General features: G+C 43.8%; 1 protein-coding gene across 5 annotated transcripts in view; it reads right to left on the reverse strand.

Annotated features, from left to right (window-relative positions):
- Nucleotides 1-577: 577 nt before the first annotated feature.
- The window catches only part of FGGY (FGGY carbohydrate kinase domain containing), a 127,957-nt gene continuing 112,469 nt past the window's right edge, over nucleotides 578-16,065 (reverse strand). For all 5 annotated transcript variants that reach the window (XM_041421739.1, XM_041421735.1, XM_041421737.1 and 2 more), the window contains 2 exons: nucleotides 1,949-2,010; nucleotides 578-811 (listed from right to left, as the gene is read on the reverse strand). In XM_041421739.1, coding sequence (XP_041277673.1) covers nucleotides 730-811; nucleotides 1,949-2,010 — 144 coding nt within the window. In that variant the 3' untranslated portion in view covers nucleotides 578-729. The remainder of the gene's footprint in view (nucleotides 812-1,948; nucleotides 2,011-16,065) is intronic.

Consider the following 16,065-nt stretch of genomic DNA (forward strand, 5'->3'; position numbering starts at 1 on the left):
AGAATCATTTTCTTGCTTGTTTTACTCTTTTTGTCATGATGTTTCTTCATTTTATTCCCATCAACTTTCATTGTCTTTAATTATGTCCCTGAACTTGTAAAGCTGTTTCTCCTAACAATGGGTACTTTGGAAAGGGTAACAACTGCTTTTCCATGAACTACAAGGCAGGAAGTGCATTGTTTCTTTAAAAAAAATACCAGATGTTTTTCAGGGCTGACTACTAACATTTAGGAAAAAAAAAAAAAGCTAGAAACTATTATTTTCCAAATAACCCAAGTGTAATTTTGTTATTGTGTGACTCCTGTTTGCATTTAACTGGGAATTACAGCCTAGGCCAATACTAAAGAAGGAATTTCTCTCAAGCAAAGTGTGTAAAGTCCATCTATGTGAATATTGACTCCAGGGAATCAAGTCCATCTGAGTGAATCATGTTATTCCTTGTGCTGTTCCTGCCAGTCCAAATACTGGCACTGGGGTACCTGCAATTGGTTGTCTTGTGTTCTTGAACTGGAGCAAATGAATATTCCTTGTCTCTGTGTGCAAGGATTATTGACAGAAAATATCCAGTGCTTCACAGTAAAGTGACTGCATTTTATTTCTCATTAAAATTTAAAACGTATACTTTAAATGATAACAGGACATTTTCAATATGGACAGTACAGTAAGAAATTACCCGCATCACACATGCCTGGAAATTTGCTTGCTGTTCCCAGCTCCCATGCCTCTGGATCACAAGCTGTTCATGATAGAGCGATACTCTCTCTGGTGCTCCACAAGCTTCAAAAATACTTCATATTTCTTGTCATAAAATCTATATAAGAAAGTTAATGTCAACAAAGCCTGAGATTTGAAGATTTAAATCCCCTGCAATTTACATGTTTACTTGTTTCTCTTAGCATTAAAGATGCTTTGACTCTTTGCTAGGTGCAGCTGCAGAGCCCTCCCTGATCTGAAGAGTTTCCACCCAAGCTGTGATTTCCAGCGGCAATTCCACCCTTCATTTCCCTACAGCCAGCTTGGCTTCTCGGACAGTTTTCCCCAGAGTTCTCTGTCATGAGAGTGAGGAGACACCGGAGCTTCACAGAATTCATTCAGGTGGCAAAAATCCTCCAAAATCACCGAGTCCAACCATTCCCCCAGCACTGCCAAGGCCGCCACTGCCCCGTGTCCCCAAGTGCCACATCCACAGGGATTTTAAATCCCTTCAGCGATGGGGACTGCCCTGGGCAGCTGTGCCAGGTCTGGACAACCCTTTCCATGAAGAAATGTTCCCAAATATCCAGTCTAAACTTTTCTTGGCACAGCTTGAGGCCGTTTCCTCTTGTCCTGTCTCTTGTTATTTGGGAGCAGAGGCCAACACCTCCGGCTGTCCCCTCCTGTCAGGAGTTGTGCAGAGCCACAAGATCCCCCCTGAGCCGCCTTTTCTCCAGGCTGAGCCCCTTCCCAGCTCCCTCAGCCGCTCCTGGTGCTCCAGCCCTTCCCTGGACCCGCTCCGGCCCCTCAGAGTGAGCGCCGTGCTGCGGGGCCCAGAGGCGGGCACAGGCCCCGCGTCCCCCCGTGTCCCTCAGCCCGGGCCCGCCGCCAGAGGGAGCCCGCGCGCCGCCGCCCGTGGAATCCGGAGCCCGTGGAAGTGTAACGCAAATTACCCTTAAAATACAACGTAATAGAAGAAAATCCTCAGAAATTCATAGAAATCATCCTTTAAAATATCATATTACCAATCCTTAAAATAGAAATAATCAAGCTTTAAAATGAATATAAATAATCCTTAGAAATACAGCATGAACGATTCTTAAAAGTATAATATACTGTGATTCTTAAAGTATCTGTCTGCTAAACATTACTGCACTTGAGCAGGGCTGTGAAGAGACACACCCGACCTCATCTCCACACCCCAGCTTTATCTCCCTCGAACTCTCCCAGTGGAACACACCAGGGCCAGCGTTACCTTTTATGCTCGTGGTTGGGCTGCACAACTTTTCCAATTTTCCCCATTTTCGCCATGGCCTCCTAGGAAAAGACAAACACCAACTGGAAAAGCCTGTTTTGATTTAAAATACTTTTTGACAAGAACAAGATGTTTCAAAACCAATCGGAACATTAGTGATGTATTTTGTTTCGGCTGAACAGGCCAGATGGCAGCAAATATGTTCAATTCCATTATAAAGTAGTCAAGAGAACAAAGCTCTGCAGACCCTCAGTAACCAAAGTCTGTTCCTCTCTCTCACTGGGAGTCCCAGGCAGAACAGAGTTATCTTTTATTATTTACTCTAACCAAAGGAAATGTTAAACACTGCATCCCTGGAGGGGAAGGTTCCCAAATAAAATGATACTGTACTTGAGATCCTGTAATCATATTCTGAAAGTATCGGTTCCCTGCAGCGAGGAGGACTCGAGGGTGCTCCACAAGCTGAAGGTAACCTGGGAATGTCTGTTCTGCAGCTCACAGCTGCCCTCACATTCCAGCACAAAGGCGCAAGAGGCAAGCTCTGATCCTGCTCTGCTTTTGGCCAAAATAAAGTCAGAGCTCACAGAATCCCCTGCAAAAGGAGTCTCTGGGACAGCCATGTGTGGAAGGGAGAGGGATGAGTAATCTGTTTCCCTTTTCTGATCTCTGTGAGATTCTGATTTTCCGTGGATTCTCCCAAGCAATCCCACTGGAATGAGAATTGCTGAAGTTAAGAGGCCTGAGCTCTGAGGATACAGTGGAGGCAGCAGACACTCAGTGATTTCACAAGGACAATCAAAGCAACAGCTTTTAGATGGGAGAATGCTAAAAACATTAACGCTCAGAACTCAAGAGTCAGTGTGTGACTAAATCAGGGTTCAGAGTTTCTAAGCAGGACCCTGAACCTGTTTTAATGCAGTGCCTAAGAATGAGGATGACCCTGCAGAACCCTGTGCTTCTGCTGGAACCTTCCAGCCAGCTGCTACAGCTGGATTTTTAAAAGGTTTGGATGATTTTACAAGGCTGGAATACCTGCCCTAGTGAAATCTGTGCTTTCCACTAATCCAGCACTTGACAGCAGAGGATCTCACAGAACTTCAGATGAGCAATGTCAGTGCAGTGTCACTGGCCCAGGGCAGGCTCTGCCAAAGGCAGAAGCATTGCCAGATGTGCACTCAGGACTCCACTCACTGAGGGTGCTGATACAGCAGCAGGGAATATTTCTGTGCTCTCATACGCCCATTCTCCTTCATACGTTGATTGTACTTTGATTCCCCAAGAAACACCCTTGAAATAACTTGCAGAGAGATAGTGTGTTCTTTTCCCTGGGACATGTGAGTCTGCTGGCACTGAGACTCTGCACAGCAGCCAGATTAAAATACTGCCATGGAAAGGCTGATATCCTTCCCAGTAAGAGAAATGGGCATTTTATTCCCTGGCCTTTAACAGGTGACACTGACAATGCTCAAGCATTGTCCCTGTTTACAATAGTCAGTCCCTTACACGGCCATCTGGATTTACAGACTATCCAAAAAATGAATGAACACACAGGAAAAAAAAAAAAAAGGCAACTAAAAGTAAAAGCCAATTCCCTCTGGTACAATGGCTACTGCTTTTCCATTGTGCCTTAGGGAAAACAAAGCCTCCTGAAACACTCTCTCACAAATGGAAGTGTCACCTTCCTTTCTGCTCCCTGCTTTACACCTCCTTTTGAACTGCCCTGGAGACACTGCACGAAAATAAACCCATAACATCTGAAGTGTCTCAACAGGCAAATCCATTTTTTTTATCACAGGTGCAACAAAAATGAAAAGGAGGGCCAGACTTTGCATTCCCCTGTCTGTGCACACTCGAGACCAGGACACAGATCCATTCCCAGGCTATGCTGTGCCTCTGACATGGGTGCTCCACACCCTCGTGTTCTGCTTTACTCTTACAGCTTCCAGAAAATGCTGCTTTTCTTCTGCTGGACCCCCATCATCCACCCTGAGCAAAGGAGGAAGACTTCCAAGTTTATCAGTTTATCAGCTAAAATACTTTTGTGTTTTTAAATCTACTGAAAATACACAGACTTTTGAGAATCCACAGCATTAAAGTCTCACAGCAACTACCATGGTTCCGTGGAATAGCATGGCAAAAAAATACACAGCCAGCAATTTTCAACAACTCACCCATTCTGAGTTGCTCAAAATATCCTAAATTAATTCCCTCTCTCAATTCACATTTTAGTTGTATGTTTTTCTGTGTTTTAAAGTCAGTTTGGTCATTGTTAGCTTGAACAAAAAACTTTACTCCCAGAGGAGAGTCCTTTCAACAATTTTCTGGGGACAAAAAGGAACAGAACATTGAAAATATGAATTTATAATGAAACGGGAAACAAAGGAACATTAGAATTGCATTACTGAATCGGATCAACCTTGTGCACTGCTCTGTCTCCAACAAAGCCTTAAATATAGCAAAGTGATAATACTGCCGTTCAGAAATAGTTTGTTTGAGGGTTGACATCCAAATCCATAATTCCAGTCACCAAGGATTTCACAATCTTAATTTGAATGACGCTCTATCTTCTTTGTTTGCCAGTCTAGACAGCACAATGAATACAGTGATTTAAAACACAATGAATTCTCTCTTAAAACAAAATATTTTGTAAAATTGCTTTTTAATCATTTCTTTTCTCTCTTTCCATAAAGGCTACGCTATAAATAAACCCTGAAAGTTCGCATTTGATCATCGTTTCTAAAGGCTGGGCAAGAGGCAAGTGAAGGGTTTACACAGAAAAAAAGAGAGGCACTGTGGAGCAGAAATAAAGGGATGCATTCATGATTTCTAACCTTTTGTTGGAGTGTCAACGCTGAGACAGATACAAGCCAGTAAACACTCTGCTCTCCATGGAGAGACCCAGCCCAGCGGGGTTATCCCTGCATGGGAAGGGACAGGGAACCAAACTCCCCAAGGCCCACCAAGATCTCAGGACAAGGTGCCATTTTGCTGCTGGGAAGGTCAGTAGCCACTCAAATCCACTCAGTCCTGGTGGCTGAATTCCACTCTCCAGCATCATCTGGGGCTGGGAATCCAACACTTGCTCAGCTGAAGAATCCAGGGCAGCCCCAACAGGCAGTGGATCTCCAAGGGAAACCCTACTGGAAACCCAGGGAAAATGTCTCCTAGGGAAGCCCAACTTTGACACAGCATCTTAAAGCTGGAAATTTCAATCATTGTCCCTTTAATAATGGGAAGGAAAAGGTTTTTAACCTTGTGTGGGAGGAGACAGCAGGAGAAGCCCATCAGCCTGGCACAGGAGCCACAGGAGGTGCACACAGGGAATAGCTTCAGGCTGGGAGACCCATCTTCTCTGATTCCCTGCCCTTGGGGTCCTCCAAGAGCTGCCTCAAAAAACCCTGCACATCCCACAGGAGGAGCCCACATCCCCTGGGACTGCACAGGGAGGCCAGTGAAGCCCACTTGTGGATAGAAGCACAGAATCACAGAACCAACTAGGCTGGAAGAGACCTTGGAGATCATCAAGCCCAACCTAGAATAGTCCCCAAGTCTGATTTTCAGCTGTGACTCAAGGACTGATGAGATTGAGTATTACTGAAAATTAATTAAGGCTCACATCCTTAAAGTACACAGCAGATGAGAAATCAGATTTAGGGACACCAGCCTTAGTTTAGAAAGTCACAAAATCCCAATTGGGCTTTTTCTTTATTTTGAGACTTTAAAAATTGTATCCAAAGTTAAATGGTAAGGCATCCAAGCACAAATGCAACTTCCCATCTGTGCTGTCATTTTGGTAATCCCAAGAAATGCTTGGACTTTCACCTAAGGTAATTATTAACAAGAAAACAACCACAGATCATTTCAAGTTCTCCTGTACCATTTCAGTGGCTGAAAGCACGTGGCTGCACAAAGCACCAAACTGAGGGATCTGATGCTCACATTCAAGCCAGTCTCACCTCTCCAGTGTTTCTGTTTAGTTTTCCTGTCACAGATCCAGCAGCAAGAAGAAAATAATGTAAAAGTTGCCCCATTCACAACAGGCTGAAATGTAGGAACATTCTTCCCACCAGATCTGTCCTGATTTCAGGATTCAGCAGGTGTTAACACTCAAACTATCAGAGTTTCCTTACCCTTCTAGTCTTCATAACAAATAAAACAAATAATGTTCTATGTAATAATTAAAATTGTTCTGCAGCAGTGAAGAAACTCTCACTCATCTCTATTCCACACACACAAATTCAGCTAACAGATGTCTTTAGCATCATTTTAAGAAGTTCAGTGACAGATATATTTGGATTTGAGGGGCATAAATAGATTTCTTGAAATGCTGATGTTGAAGAAATACTTTTAAACTTCTATAAGAATTTTAAGCAATGCTGCTATTTCCTCCTAGGCTTTTATTTAGGGACTGCTTTGGAGATGCAAAATTCATCTTATCTGTGTTTACAGGAGTTGCATGAATGTGTTTCTGCAGAACATTACTTTTTAGTGGGATATGACTGCATGAAGAAAGCATGTGATGGACCATATACAATATTTTTTCTAGTGGTTCCCCCCCCACCCCGCACTTAAATTTGTTTGAGTTATAGGGCCAGATCTTGGCAGCATGCACAAAGCCCAGAATCTGTAACTCAATTCTCTGTGGGTTTCTAGATGGAGCAAGCCAAGTTTTAAAACACATTATGGATAAATATTAGAGCTGAGCAAAAAATTCACACCTAAGACCAAAGTGTGAAAATTTGGCTTTGATTCATTTAGTGAAAAAGTGGAAAATTTCACACAAGTTAGTATTTTCCTTTTGCTCCGATCCAACATTGATTTCTGTGTCTGTATCAAACCTCAGAGAGAGAGAAAGAGGAAGAGTTTTGTCTGTCTGGTCACATGAGATACAGAGGAAGAGGGAGAAGAGGATGGAAGGATGGAGGGCTGGCAAGCAGGACACCAGCTCAGGACTTGAGTTTGTCTTCCAGGAAAAGTCACCGACCTTTGGAATCTCCCTGTCCATGTGTTCAGTAACAGCACTGGCCCTTTTTAGAGGAAGATTTCATGCATTTGTTTGTTACACTGAGGCAGCTCAAAACAAGCCCAACATTATTCTACCCTTCAACCACCCAACCTGAGTTGACAGAGGCCAACTGGATGGATCCTGAGCACTGAGACAAGGTGCATTTCTGGTTCCAGCACTGAATTAGATTCCAGAAAGTTTCAAGAGATTTCTGGAGTTATCTGGGACACATAATTTCTTCTTTTAATTTTCAGTTACCTTTCTCTGCAGTGGGCTGTGCCATTTCCCCAGTTTGGTTTGGCTGGGCACAGAGTTTGTGTGTCCCCAGTTCTGCACTGTGGGTGCCACATGGAGCTCCGAGCCCTCCTGCACCTTCCCCATCCCAATGAAGCATGGATCACCCAACCTATCCTGCACCACCAGAGAAGATTTTCACTCCTTAGTACCAGAACAAATGGAAAACAGCTCTCACAGCACCAGAGACAAGCACAGGTAAGGCCACAGGATCACTTCTGCCCCCAGAGCACTGACTTTGCCCCTCCCTCAGTGTCTCCACAGTGCCAGCCAGGCTGTGGTCACCCAGTTTGGTGTCCCAGAGCCCAGCCAGGCTGGTCAGCCACAGGCACAGCCCTAAGAGGAGCAGCAGTGGCAGGGCAGCTGCTGGAAGGGTGCCTTGCCATGTCAGCCATGATATTAATGACTTATTCCACAGCCCAAATTTAGAATGGGACAAGGGTCAGCTCTGATTGCCACATCATCTATCAGCTGGAAACTATGTTTGGGTCTAAGCTCCAGCCACTCTGCTACTAAATATAGGTTGGGTAGTTGTTGCTTTGAGTCTGCACTCCCCCAAGTTGCCTCTGACTAGCAAATAATTAAACAGTTTGCTTTGTGAGGGCTCTGCTGCTGGCACCTCTTAGTGCTCAAAGCTGCTTGGACACAAACCTGACAGCTTAGCAGGGGTTTCAGCTTCCCTGGGCAATGGAAAGAGCCCAAGTGCTCAGCTCCTGTTTCAGCTTCACAGACTGCTGGCACTGGGTGCCATGAATCAAGTCTGTGGGCAGCACCCAAGCAGTCTGGGGCAGGGTTTAGCTGCTCTTCCCCTGACATGAGCCTGTGCAGTCCTTTCTCCATGAAGGGACTGTTCCCTTCAGGGGCTGTATGTGAAGGTCCCAGCCATGCCATGGTGCTGATGCCACAGCTGGAACAGGCTCCTGACTCCAGCACCAAGTGACACTGGCAGCACATCTCTCTCACCCCCTTCTGAGGTGGAATAAATTTAACCATGCACAGCATCACTGTTAAAATAGACCAAGAAGTTCTATCCACTGAAACCACATGAAAATACATTTATTTAACACAGTTTTTAGGCTTGGAAATATGACGCTGATTTAAGCAGCTGTGTTTAACAGAGCACAAACTCAGCTGGGAGTCAGGAGAGCAAATTCCTCCACCAGCTCCTGATGCTGGGCACTGCCCAATCCACCCTCTCCCTACTCATCCTTCCTGGAGATGGAGCAAACGAATCCAGGGAATGCTCCTCTGCATAACCTGCAACACATTTCTTTTCTTCTCAGGTTCCCTCCTCACCCTCTGCTTGCAGCCATCTGTCCCAGTGCTTCCACCCTCAATTTTAGGAGATAAAGCCTTTGGGGCAGTCAGGGCAGGTGTGTGATTCCACACGGACAGGCACCAAGAACTGAGCTGGACGCAAAGCAATCCCTCCCTTAAGGGTGGGCAGGCCCTGGCTCAGGTTGTCCAGAGAAGCTGGGGCTGCCCCTGGATCCCTGGAAGTGTCCAAGGCCAGGCTGGACAGGGCTTGGAGCAACCTAGGATAGTGGGAGATGTCCCTGCCCAAACCATTCCATGATTCTGATGTAGACCAGGGAGGGTAAAACAGAGACACTGAAGACCCAGCCCAGGGGACCCTGACACTCAGCTGGGCATTCCACTCAATATTTAGCTGAGCTGCATGACTTCCTCCAAGGTGCAAAATTCAGATTTATTTGTCTGATTTCTTTCAACATCCATAATGAACATTCAGCTTTCCTCACATTTAGTCACCAAGTTCAGACTTTTATTTGCCATCTGGCAACAGACTGGGCTTTACTGGGGGGAGGGGATAGGAAAGGAGCTTTTTTTTTTTGCATCTGTATTTGCTTTATGAGCTATGGGTAAGGCATCATTTACACATGGGGAACTGGATCAGGTTCTCACAATTCATTCCATATGTTCACTTTTGCTGTCAAAACATTTTTTCGATCTAATTAATCCACACACGTCTCTCTGTCCATTTCCCCACTTTGGGCAGTTTCAGCATTTTTGGGGTACCTAGCTGGGATTGTCATAAAACCAACTTCTGCCTATACTTTGCTTTAGGGTTACTCCATCAAGAAAGCAAAATTATTTGCAATATTTCACTCTTCTTCATCTATTTATTCTTTCCCTCTTTCCAACACTGGCTGAGGAGACTTGATTTTCCTTTCCTTTCCTTTCCTTTCCTTTCCTTTCCTTTCCTTTCCTCTTTCAAATATATTCTTTGCCATGCTCCAGTGTCTACCTGAGGTTAATGAGGAAAATCCCTGCTGTGAGTTTTGATTTGTGATATTTTTTAACTGGTTCATCTGATGTGTGGTTTACTATTAAAAGAAAAAAAACCCTTGTACCTCAGAAATATGCTTACATTTTACCCAATCTGGACTGCATTTGGGAAATTACCCTGGACAGGGGCTCATAAAAAACAAGAGACCTTTAGAAAAAGTCTTTCACTACTGTACCCAGTAGAAGGTTGAGATGTTAAAACAGAGTAAAACTGCATTAAAATATAGAGAGAGCCTTTTAGTATCCTTACAGATATCCCATGTCCAACAAAAAATAAAACATCATTTAAGAGATACAGAGATATCCAACAAGTTGTGAACAGAGAATAAATCCTAAAAGAAAAAATAGAAATATTTTGTGAGTTTAGCACAGCTCAGAGAAGGCAGCTGTCCATGGCACAAGGCATTTGCTTTCCTTGCCATGATTGCTACAGACAAGGGGTCAGCCACCTTTTCCAGCACACTGCTCCAGAAAGTATTTTTCTTTCCCAAGTTAAAGGCTAGCAGTGACTGAACTGAGTGAAGCTGAAGCAAAGCACACTCATCATTGCAGGGGGGTGGACTACATGACCTTTAAAGGTCTCTTCCAACCCAAACTATTCTATGATTCTGTAATCAGCTGATGGTACTGTCCTGTTTTGTTTAAAACTGAGCACCCTTTCTTCTCCAGATCTGAAAATCAGCCAGGGATGAATGAGAAGCTACTGCTCTCATTTGTCTTCTGCCACTAGAACTGTCCTCCAAGAGTGCTCTTTAAAAAAAAAAAAAGCACTTTAAGTGCTGGATACGTATTGCTAAACAATTTTATTTTGGGAAGGATTCCTTAAGAACTTGGGAAGCCTGGTCTGAGGATGGGATGGCCAGTCAGTTGCCAAATGTGCTCTAATAGCAGCAAGGGAGAAGCTCAAACTGAGCTGTGGAATTCCCATGGACACAGAACTGAGAGAGTTTCATAGGAGGAAACTGCCAAAGTCACACCAGAAGAGGTGTTCTTCTCCCCTTGCTCCTAAAAACTTTGGCTTGTATCTCTTTTGGAGACCACAGGGAAATGGTAAATACAGCTCCCTTTAGCACTAAAATTTCTCTGTCAGCAGGAATCTCTTTATGTGCACAATGTCTGTGTACTGCAATCACATTTATTGCACAGAAAACCTGTAGGCACCAACTTGAACAAATTAATTTGGAATAAACTATTCTTATTGGCAAATGTCAGGTTACCCTCATCACCACCCTGGCTGAAGTTTCTCTATACAAAACCAAACTCAAGAACTATTTATTCACACCTGCCCCAGAGCCAGAAAGAGCCTTTGATTACAGTAATATTCAATAACCTCTGTTACTGAGCAAATCCAAACCTGTCACCCAGCACTGCCAGCAGGAGTTTTAAAGGTATCTCAGGCATCTTTTCCCTTAGCAGATGTTCTAAGAAAGCACTTGTATTCATTTGGCAAATAGAAAAAGAGCACATTTTATAATTGCCTGTGCCCAAAACAAAGGCTGGTTCTGTCTGCAAGCACTCCAGTTGGAATTAGAAGTGCATTTGCTGTGGGCGTGAGGCACCAGATCTGGGCTGGTCACAGCCTGAGATCTAACACAGCACCATCCAGAAAGCTGAGATGCCACAGAGAAGAGCACCCAGGACAGTCTCCACCTTCCCAAGTTTTGGCCATGTGGGAAGCCTGGGGTTTATAAGCTCTGGGGTTTGTAAGAGCTGGTTTATAAGCTCTCCTTTTTATCTGTAGGAAAGGCAAACAACACCAAATCCTTCCAGAAGGATGTTCTCAGCTTGCAACACCCAGCCAGACACCATTCCAACTTTTACTTTGCCATCTCATCCTATTTTCCCAGCTTTTTAAGAAGCCACCAGTGAGCTGCACCTTGTGGCTCCTGCTTCCAAGCAAGCTTTGCTCCTTCAGCCACTTCAGTGAGAAATTCCTAACCCACCGCTCCTGAAGTGCTTAGGGGGAAAGCTCTTCCCAGCACACCTTCCATGACTGTAGTCACTGGATTCATTGGCTCCTCAATTTTAAGCCACACAAGCCCTGAGATCAGCTTAGTTGGTCAGAACATGGTGCTGATAATGCCAAAGGTGTGAGTTTGATCCCCATTTGGGGGCCCTTCACTTTAGAGACAGACTTGATCATCCCTGTGGGCCCATCCAACTCAGAATATTCTGTGATCCTGTGAAGCCCCTAATCCACCACTCCTGAAGTGCTTATGGGGGAAAGCTCTTCCCAGCACACCTTCCATGACTGTAGTCACTGGATTCATTGGCTCCTCAATTTTAAGCCACACAAGCCCTGAGATCAGCTTAGTTGGTCAGAACATGGTGCTGATAATGCCAAAGGTGTGAGTTTGATCCCCATTTGGGGATCAAAGCCCTTCACTTTAGAGACAGACTTGATCATCCCTGTGGGCCCATCCAACTCAGAATATTCTGTGATCCTGTGAAGCCTCCTGCACCTCAGTTCCTCACATATTCCATGAGAATCACTAACACCACGAGATTAATACCAAACACTCAGGAGGAAAATCTGACCAATGGGGGACACAACTGAAGAAAAAACACTTTGTGCTTCACCATTCAGCTGATCCTAAGAACGGAGCCAATTCCCGCTGCTGAAGATCTGTCCTTTTATTTAAAGACAGCAAGCTGGGAAAAGAGATGAATAGCAGAGGCCCAAATGGTTAATGGAGCTTTTCACTTGTAGGTCACTGAGCAGAACCTCAGTGAGTGTTGGGAACTGTGGTGGGCTGCCAGCTTTTTATCGTGTCTTCTGCAAAGGGGATTTACTGGTTTCAAATTAATTTCTATTGTATGCAGTGTTCCCAACATGAAATGCTTCATTGTCATAGCTCAGTCACTGATAACCCTTTGCAAAGCCCCGCAGGAGAAACTGCTGCCACCACCTGAAAGCTTCCTTTTAAAATCACACTTGGAGAAGTGTCCTGACTGTGAACTGAGGCTGGAGGAGCTCAAAGAGCCTTCCCCAGCCGTGGGTGGGGGCACAGCCCTGCAAGGAGAGTGGCAGTGCAGCTGCACTTTCTGCTCCTGACTGGAGCAGAACTGGGGAGAGGCAGAGCCCAGCCCTGGGGTTGTCCTTTGCTCCCCAAGGTGGCTGCTCCAGGAGGAAGGTGAGTCTGTGCTGGCCTGTTCTCTGCAGAAAGTACTTTCTGAAAGGAAAAAAAAAAAAAAAAACCAAAACAGAAGAAGCAAAAATGAACAACTCTATCATTATCTGATGTGCTGAGATCTCGGCAGAGATCAGCTCAAAGATCCATATTGTTTACAGCAGCTGATGAGTCTCACAAGTGCTGAAGCTGTGCTCTCGCTTAAAGTGCTAACATATTTACAGTTTTCAGTCCTGTCCTTAGCACTTATCTGTCATTTCAAGATGAATGCTCCTTTTGTACAGCCTAATCACTTGCACAAACGCTCCACCAGCTCAAAATCCCAGATTTGCTTTGCTTTTCCTTTAGTAGCAATTCTGTACTTTGGAAATTGCTTAATGCAGTAAACCTGAAAAAAAAAAAAAAAACAAACTAGATTTTGTTCAAAGGTATTTCTTTGGCTGTGATGAGTCTAGAAGGGAGGGAAAGATATTAAATTACTTTTATCTGATGCAAGTCTGAATTTTACTGCACACCTTTCTAAACACACTTATCCATTGTTCTGCTCTGGCTTGGTTATTGACATTGGAATAATTAGTTAAGATCTATATAACATCAGAGAGCATCAGCAACATATCTAACTAAACCCTTGATAAGAAGCCATTTTTTCATGCTCAACAATCTTTTCTCTATTCATAATATTTCAAACATTTGGTAGGATCCCATCCTGCCCCCTCCTCTCCCAACAAACAGTAGGAGCATGTGCAATTAAAAGCTGTCAGTCATTCTGGTTTTACAGGAATAAAGGAATGTGGGTCATTCTACAACTCAGTAACTTAATTTAAAAAAATGCAACCCAGGCATGCAAGAAAAAGGATACAGTTCTAAGGAGGAGGTCTTACCCCGCTGGATGTTTTACATTACTCTCATTGGGTTACTGGCCTGTCACAAATCAGTTTCAGATGCACCTCAGAAAATGCTCAGCAAGGCAAGATGCATCTGTTGTTTCTGCTAATCCTGGTCCCAGTGCAGTCAAAAAAAAGGGCAACATCTGATTTTCAGAAGTCTCCAGAAATGTCTACAACTGCAGTTTAGAAGGGTCCATACCTGAGCAAGAAGAGCACCTCAGTTATGTGTAGGGCACAGCATTAGACACCTAAAGCTTCAGGCTGGGAATGAAAATGCTGATCTGGAGTTAGTCTTTGCTGTTTCTAAGAAATTGCCAATCCAAACCCTGAGTGAATTTGTGCTTTAAAGGATGTGGTCTCCCATTCCTTCCCAAATATTCTCTAAAAACAAGAATTCTGCATATGAAGTGCATTTTTTGTGCAGATGTACAACACAATCTTTAAATGTTCTGAATGCTGTAAATACTAAAACCTGATGCAAACATCAGAGTTGTAACCATGCTACAGTATATAATCCATCTTCCATATTATATACATAGCAATGAAAATTAACACAATAACAGACTGCAGTTCTAAGGTAAGATTTTAAAGTCAAAAGATGTTTCAGTTATGTGTAACTGTGTTGATAATCTACAGCCTTTCCATTCTGACTTATTTTAACCCACCAGAGGAGCACCTTTAACATCATCATAGATTTTCTTTGCACTTTTTGTTGTATCACTTTAATACAACAATAAACCCCATCTCTGAGGTATGTAAACATCACTAAATCTGCTTCACAAGTCAGGAGGAAGAAGAACAAACTTACACAACTTGGCCAAAGTCACAGACAAAGTCGGTGACTGAGGTGGGGATAAAGTCTATGTACTCTGCCTCTTAAGTTAGATTACACAGACTGTTTTCTCATTGCAAAATTCTGCTTTTATTTACACTCAGAAGAACTTGGTGCTGCAGTAGTTTGTGTCAATTTGAACTAGCACAGAGTGCCTCCCATTAGCAGGCTGTTAATAACAACTACTTTGGCAAACACAGAATTTTTCCTGTGTCCTTAGGAAACACTACACTACATTTTACAGGCTATTTGTTTGATCTGGAGAGCCAGGCAACTCACTCTTTATCTCCAGGACATGAAACAAGCCTGGGATTCGAGGTGTCCAAAAGTTCTGGACATCCATATCTGTTCATACTTAAGGAATTACAATAGGAGCAGGGATGCTGATAAACCAAGAAAAGCCCTTTTTCCTTAACCCTTCCTGGTAATGCTGCAGAAAAATCCTCCATGGCTGGAACAGGAGCAAAAACCTCTCCAGCCCTAAATCCTTCTGCTGTGTTGCATCTATCCATGGGAGAGGCACAATCCAAAGAATGGCAAATACCATTATTTGGAGAAATTTTAGTTACAAAACATATTAAAAAAGGGTGCATAGGAGGAAAATTGGGCAGGGAAGTAGGAAGGCAGTGGAATGACACTGGAGTGAGAGATGCTGTGTAATTAGCCACTAGAGGGAACAAGAGTCATGCTCTTAATTAAGGTGCAGCCTCTTTTAGCAGGGGTGCCTGAGGGTTATCCTTGCCCAGGGAAGCTGGATGGGGAGGGGTTGAAGCCTTTCCCTGTAAACTTCGGAGTAGGACAAAGCTTTCCTGCCCTTTGTCTGTGTTTCATCCTCCTCTTTCAGGTCTCTATAGGCCTTGGCATAAGCAGGAAATAAGACTTGAGGAATTCATTCATCTTCCACATCTCCTACCTGCAATGAACTATTTTTTGCACCTGGTTAAAATGTTTAAACAAAAACCTGGAATCAGAAGAGATGAGACAAAGGAGAGAATGAAAAAATAAGAAAAATGGTAAAAGAGACAAAGCTGTATTTTGCAGACAGGGTACACTTTCGTGCTGGCTCTTTTGAAGGAGAAGGGAAGAAAAATCACATTCACATCATTGCAAATGGCGTTAAAAATGTGGAGTGATGCTCTGCTGACATCAGTAGACTGAGACAGTGGTTGGGAGGGATGGGAAGGACCTGCACCCCCTCTTGCCTGCTGACCTGACTGGAGCTGCATGAGAAAAATGATTGAGGTGAAAAGCAAAAGCCCCTCTTTTCCTCTGCTGCTGCTGAAGGACACAGACCTATTCAACAGCACAGCAAGGACTGAATCACAGACAAACAGTCTTTTTATTACCATAAAAATGACAAATAAGTAACTGTTATAGCCTGTAAACACAAGACTTGAATTAAATAGAGTTCTAAGTGGTACAGTGTAAGTGGAAGCAGGATCCCACTCCTACTAAAGCCAGCTCAGCCTAAAGAGTATCAGATGTTACCCGGGCCTTAGAAGGCCTGGGACATAAACTATGTGTGTAAGAGAAAAAGAAGTCAAATGACTCATGACAGAGTTTGTTTTAATATAAATGACTTCTTCTGGCTCTCTGCTTTTAAAGCCTTGCCATGTTCAGATACTGAGCAGCTAACCTGGGCAGCTGGCTCCCTCAGCCCT

Source organism: Onychostruthus taczanowskii, unplaced genomic scaffold, assembly GCF_017590055.1.
Source record: "Onychostruthus taczanowskii isolate IOZ18803 unplaced genomic scaffold, ASM1759005v1 scaffold7, whole genome shotgun sequence".
NCBI classification, from domain to species: domain Eukaryota; kingdom Metazoa; phylum Chordata; class Aves; order Passeriformes; family Passeridae; genus Onychostruthus; species Onychostruthus taczanowskii.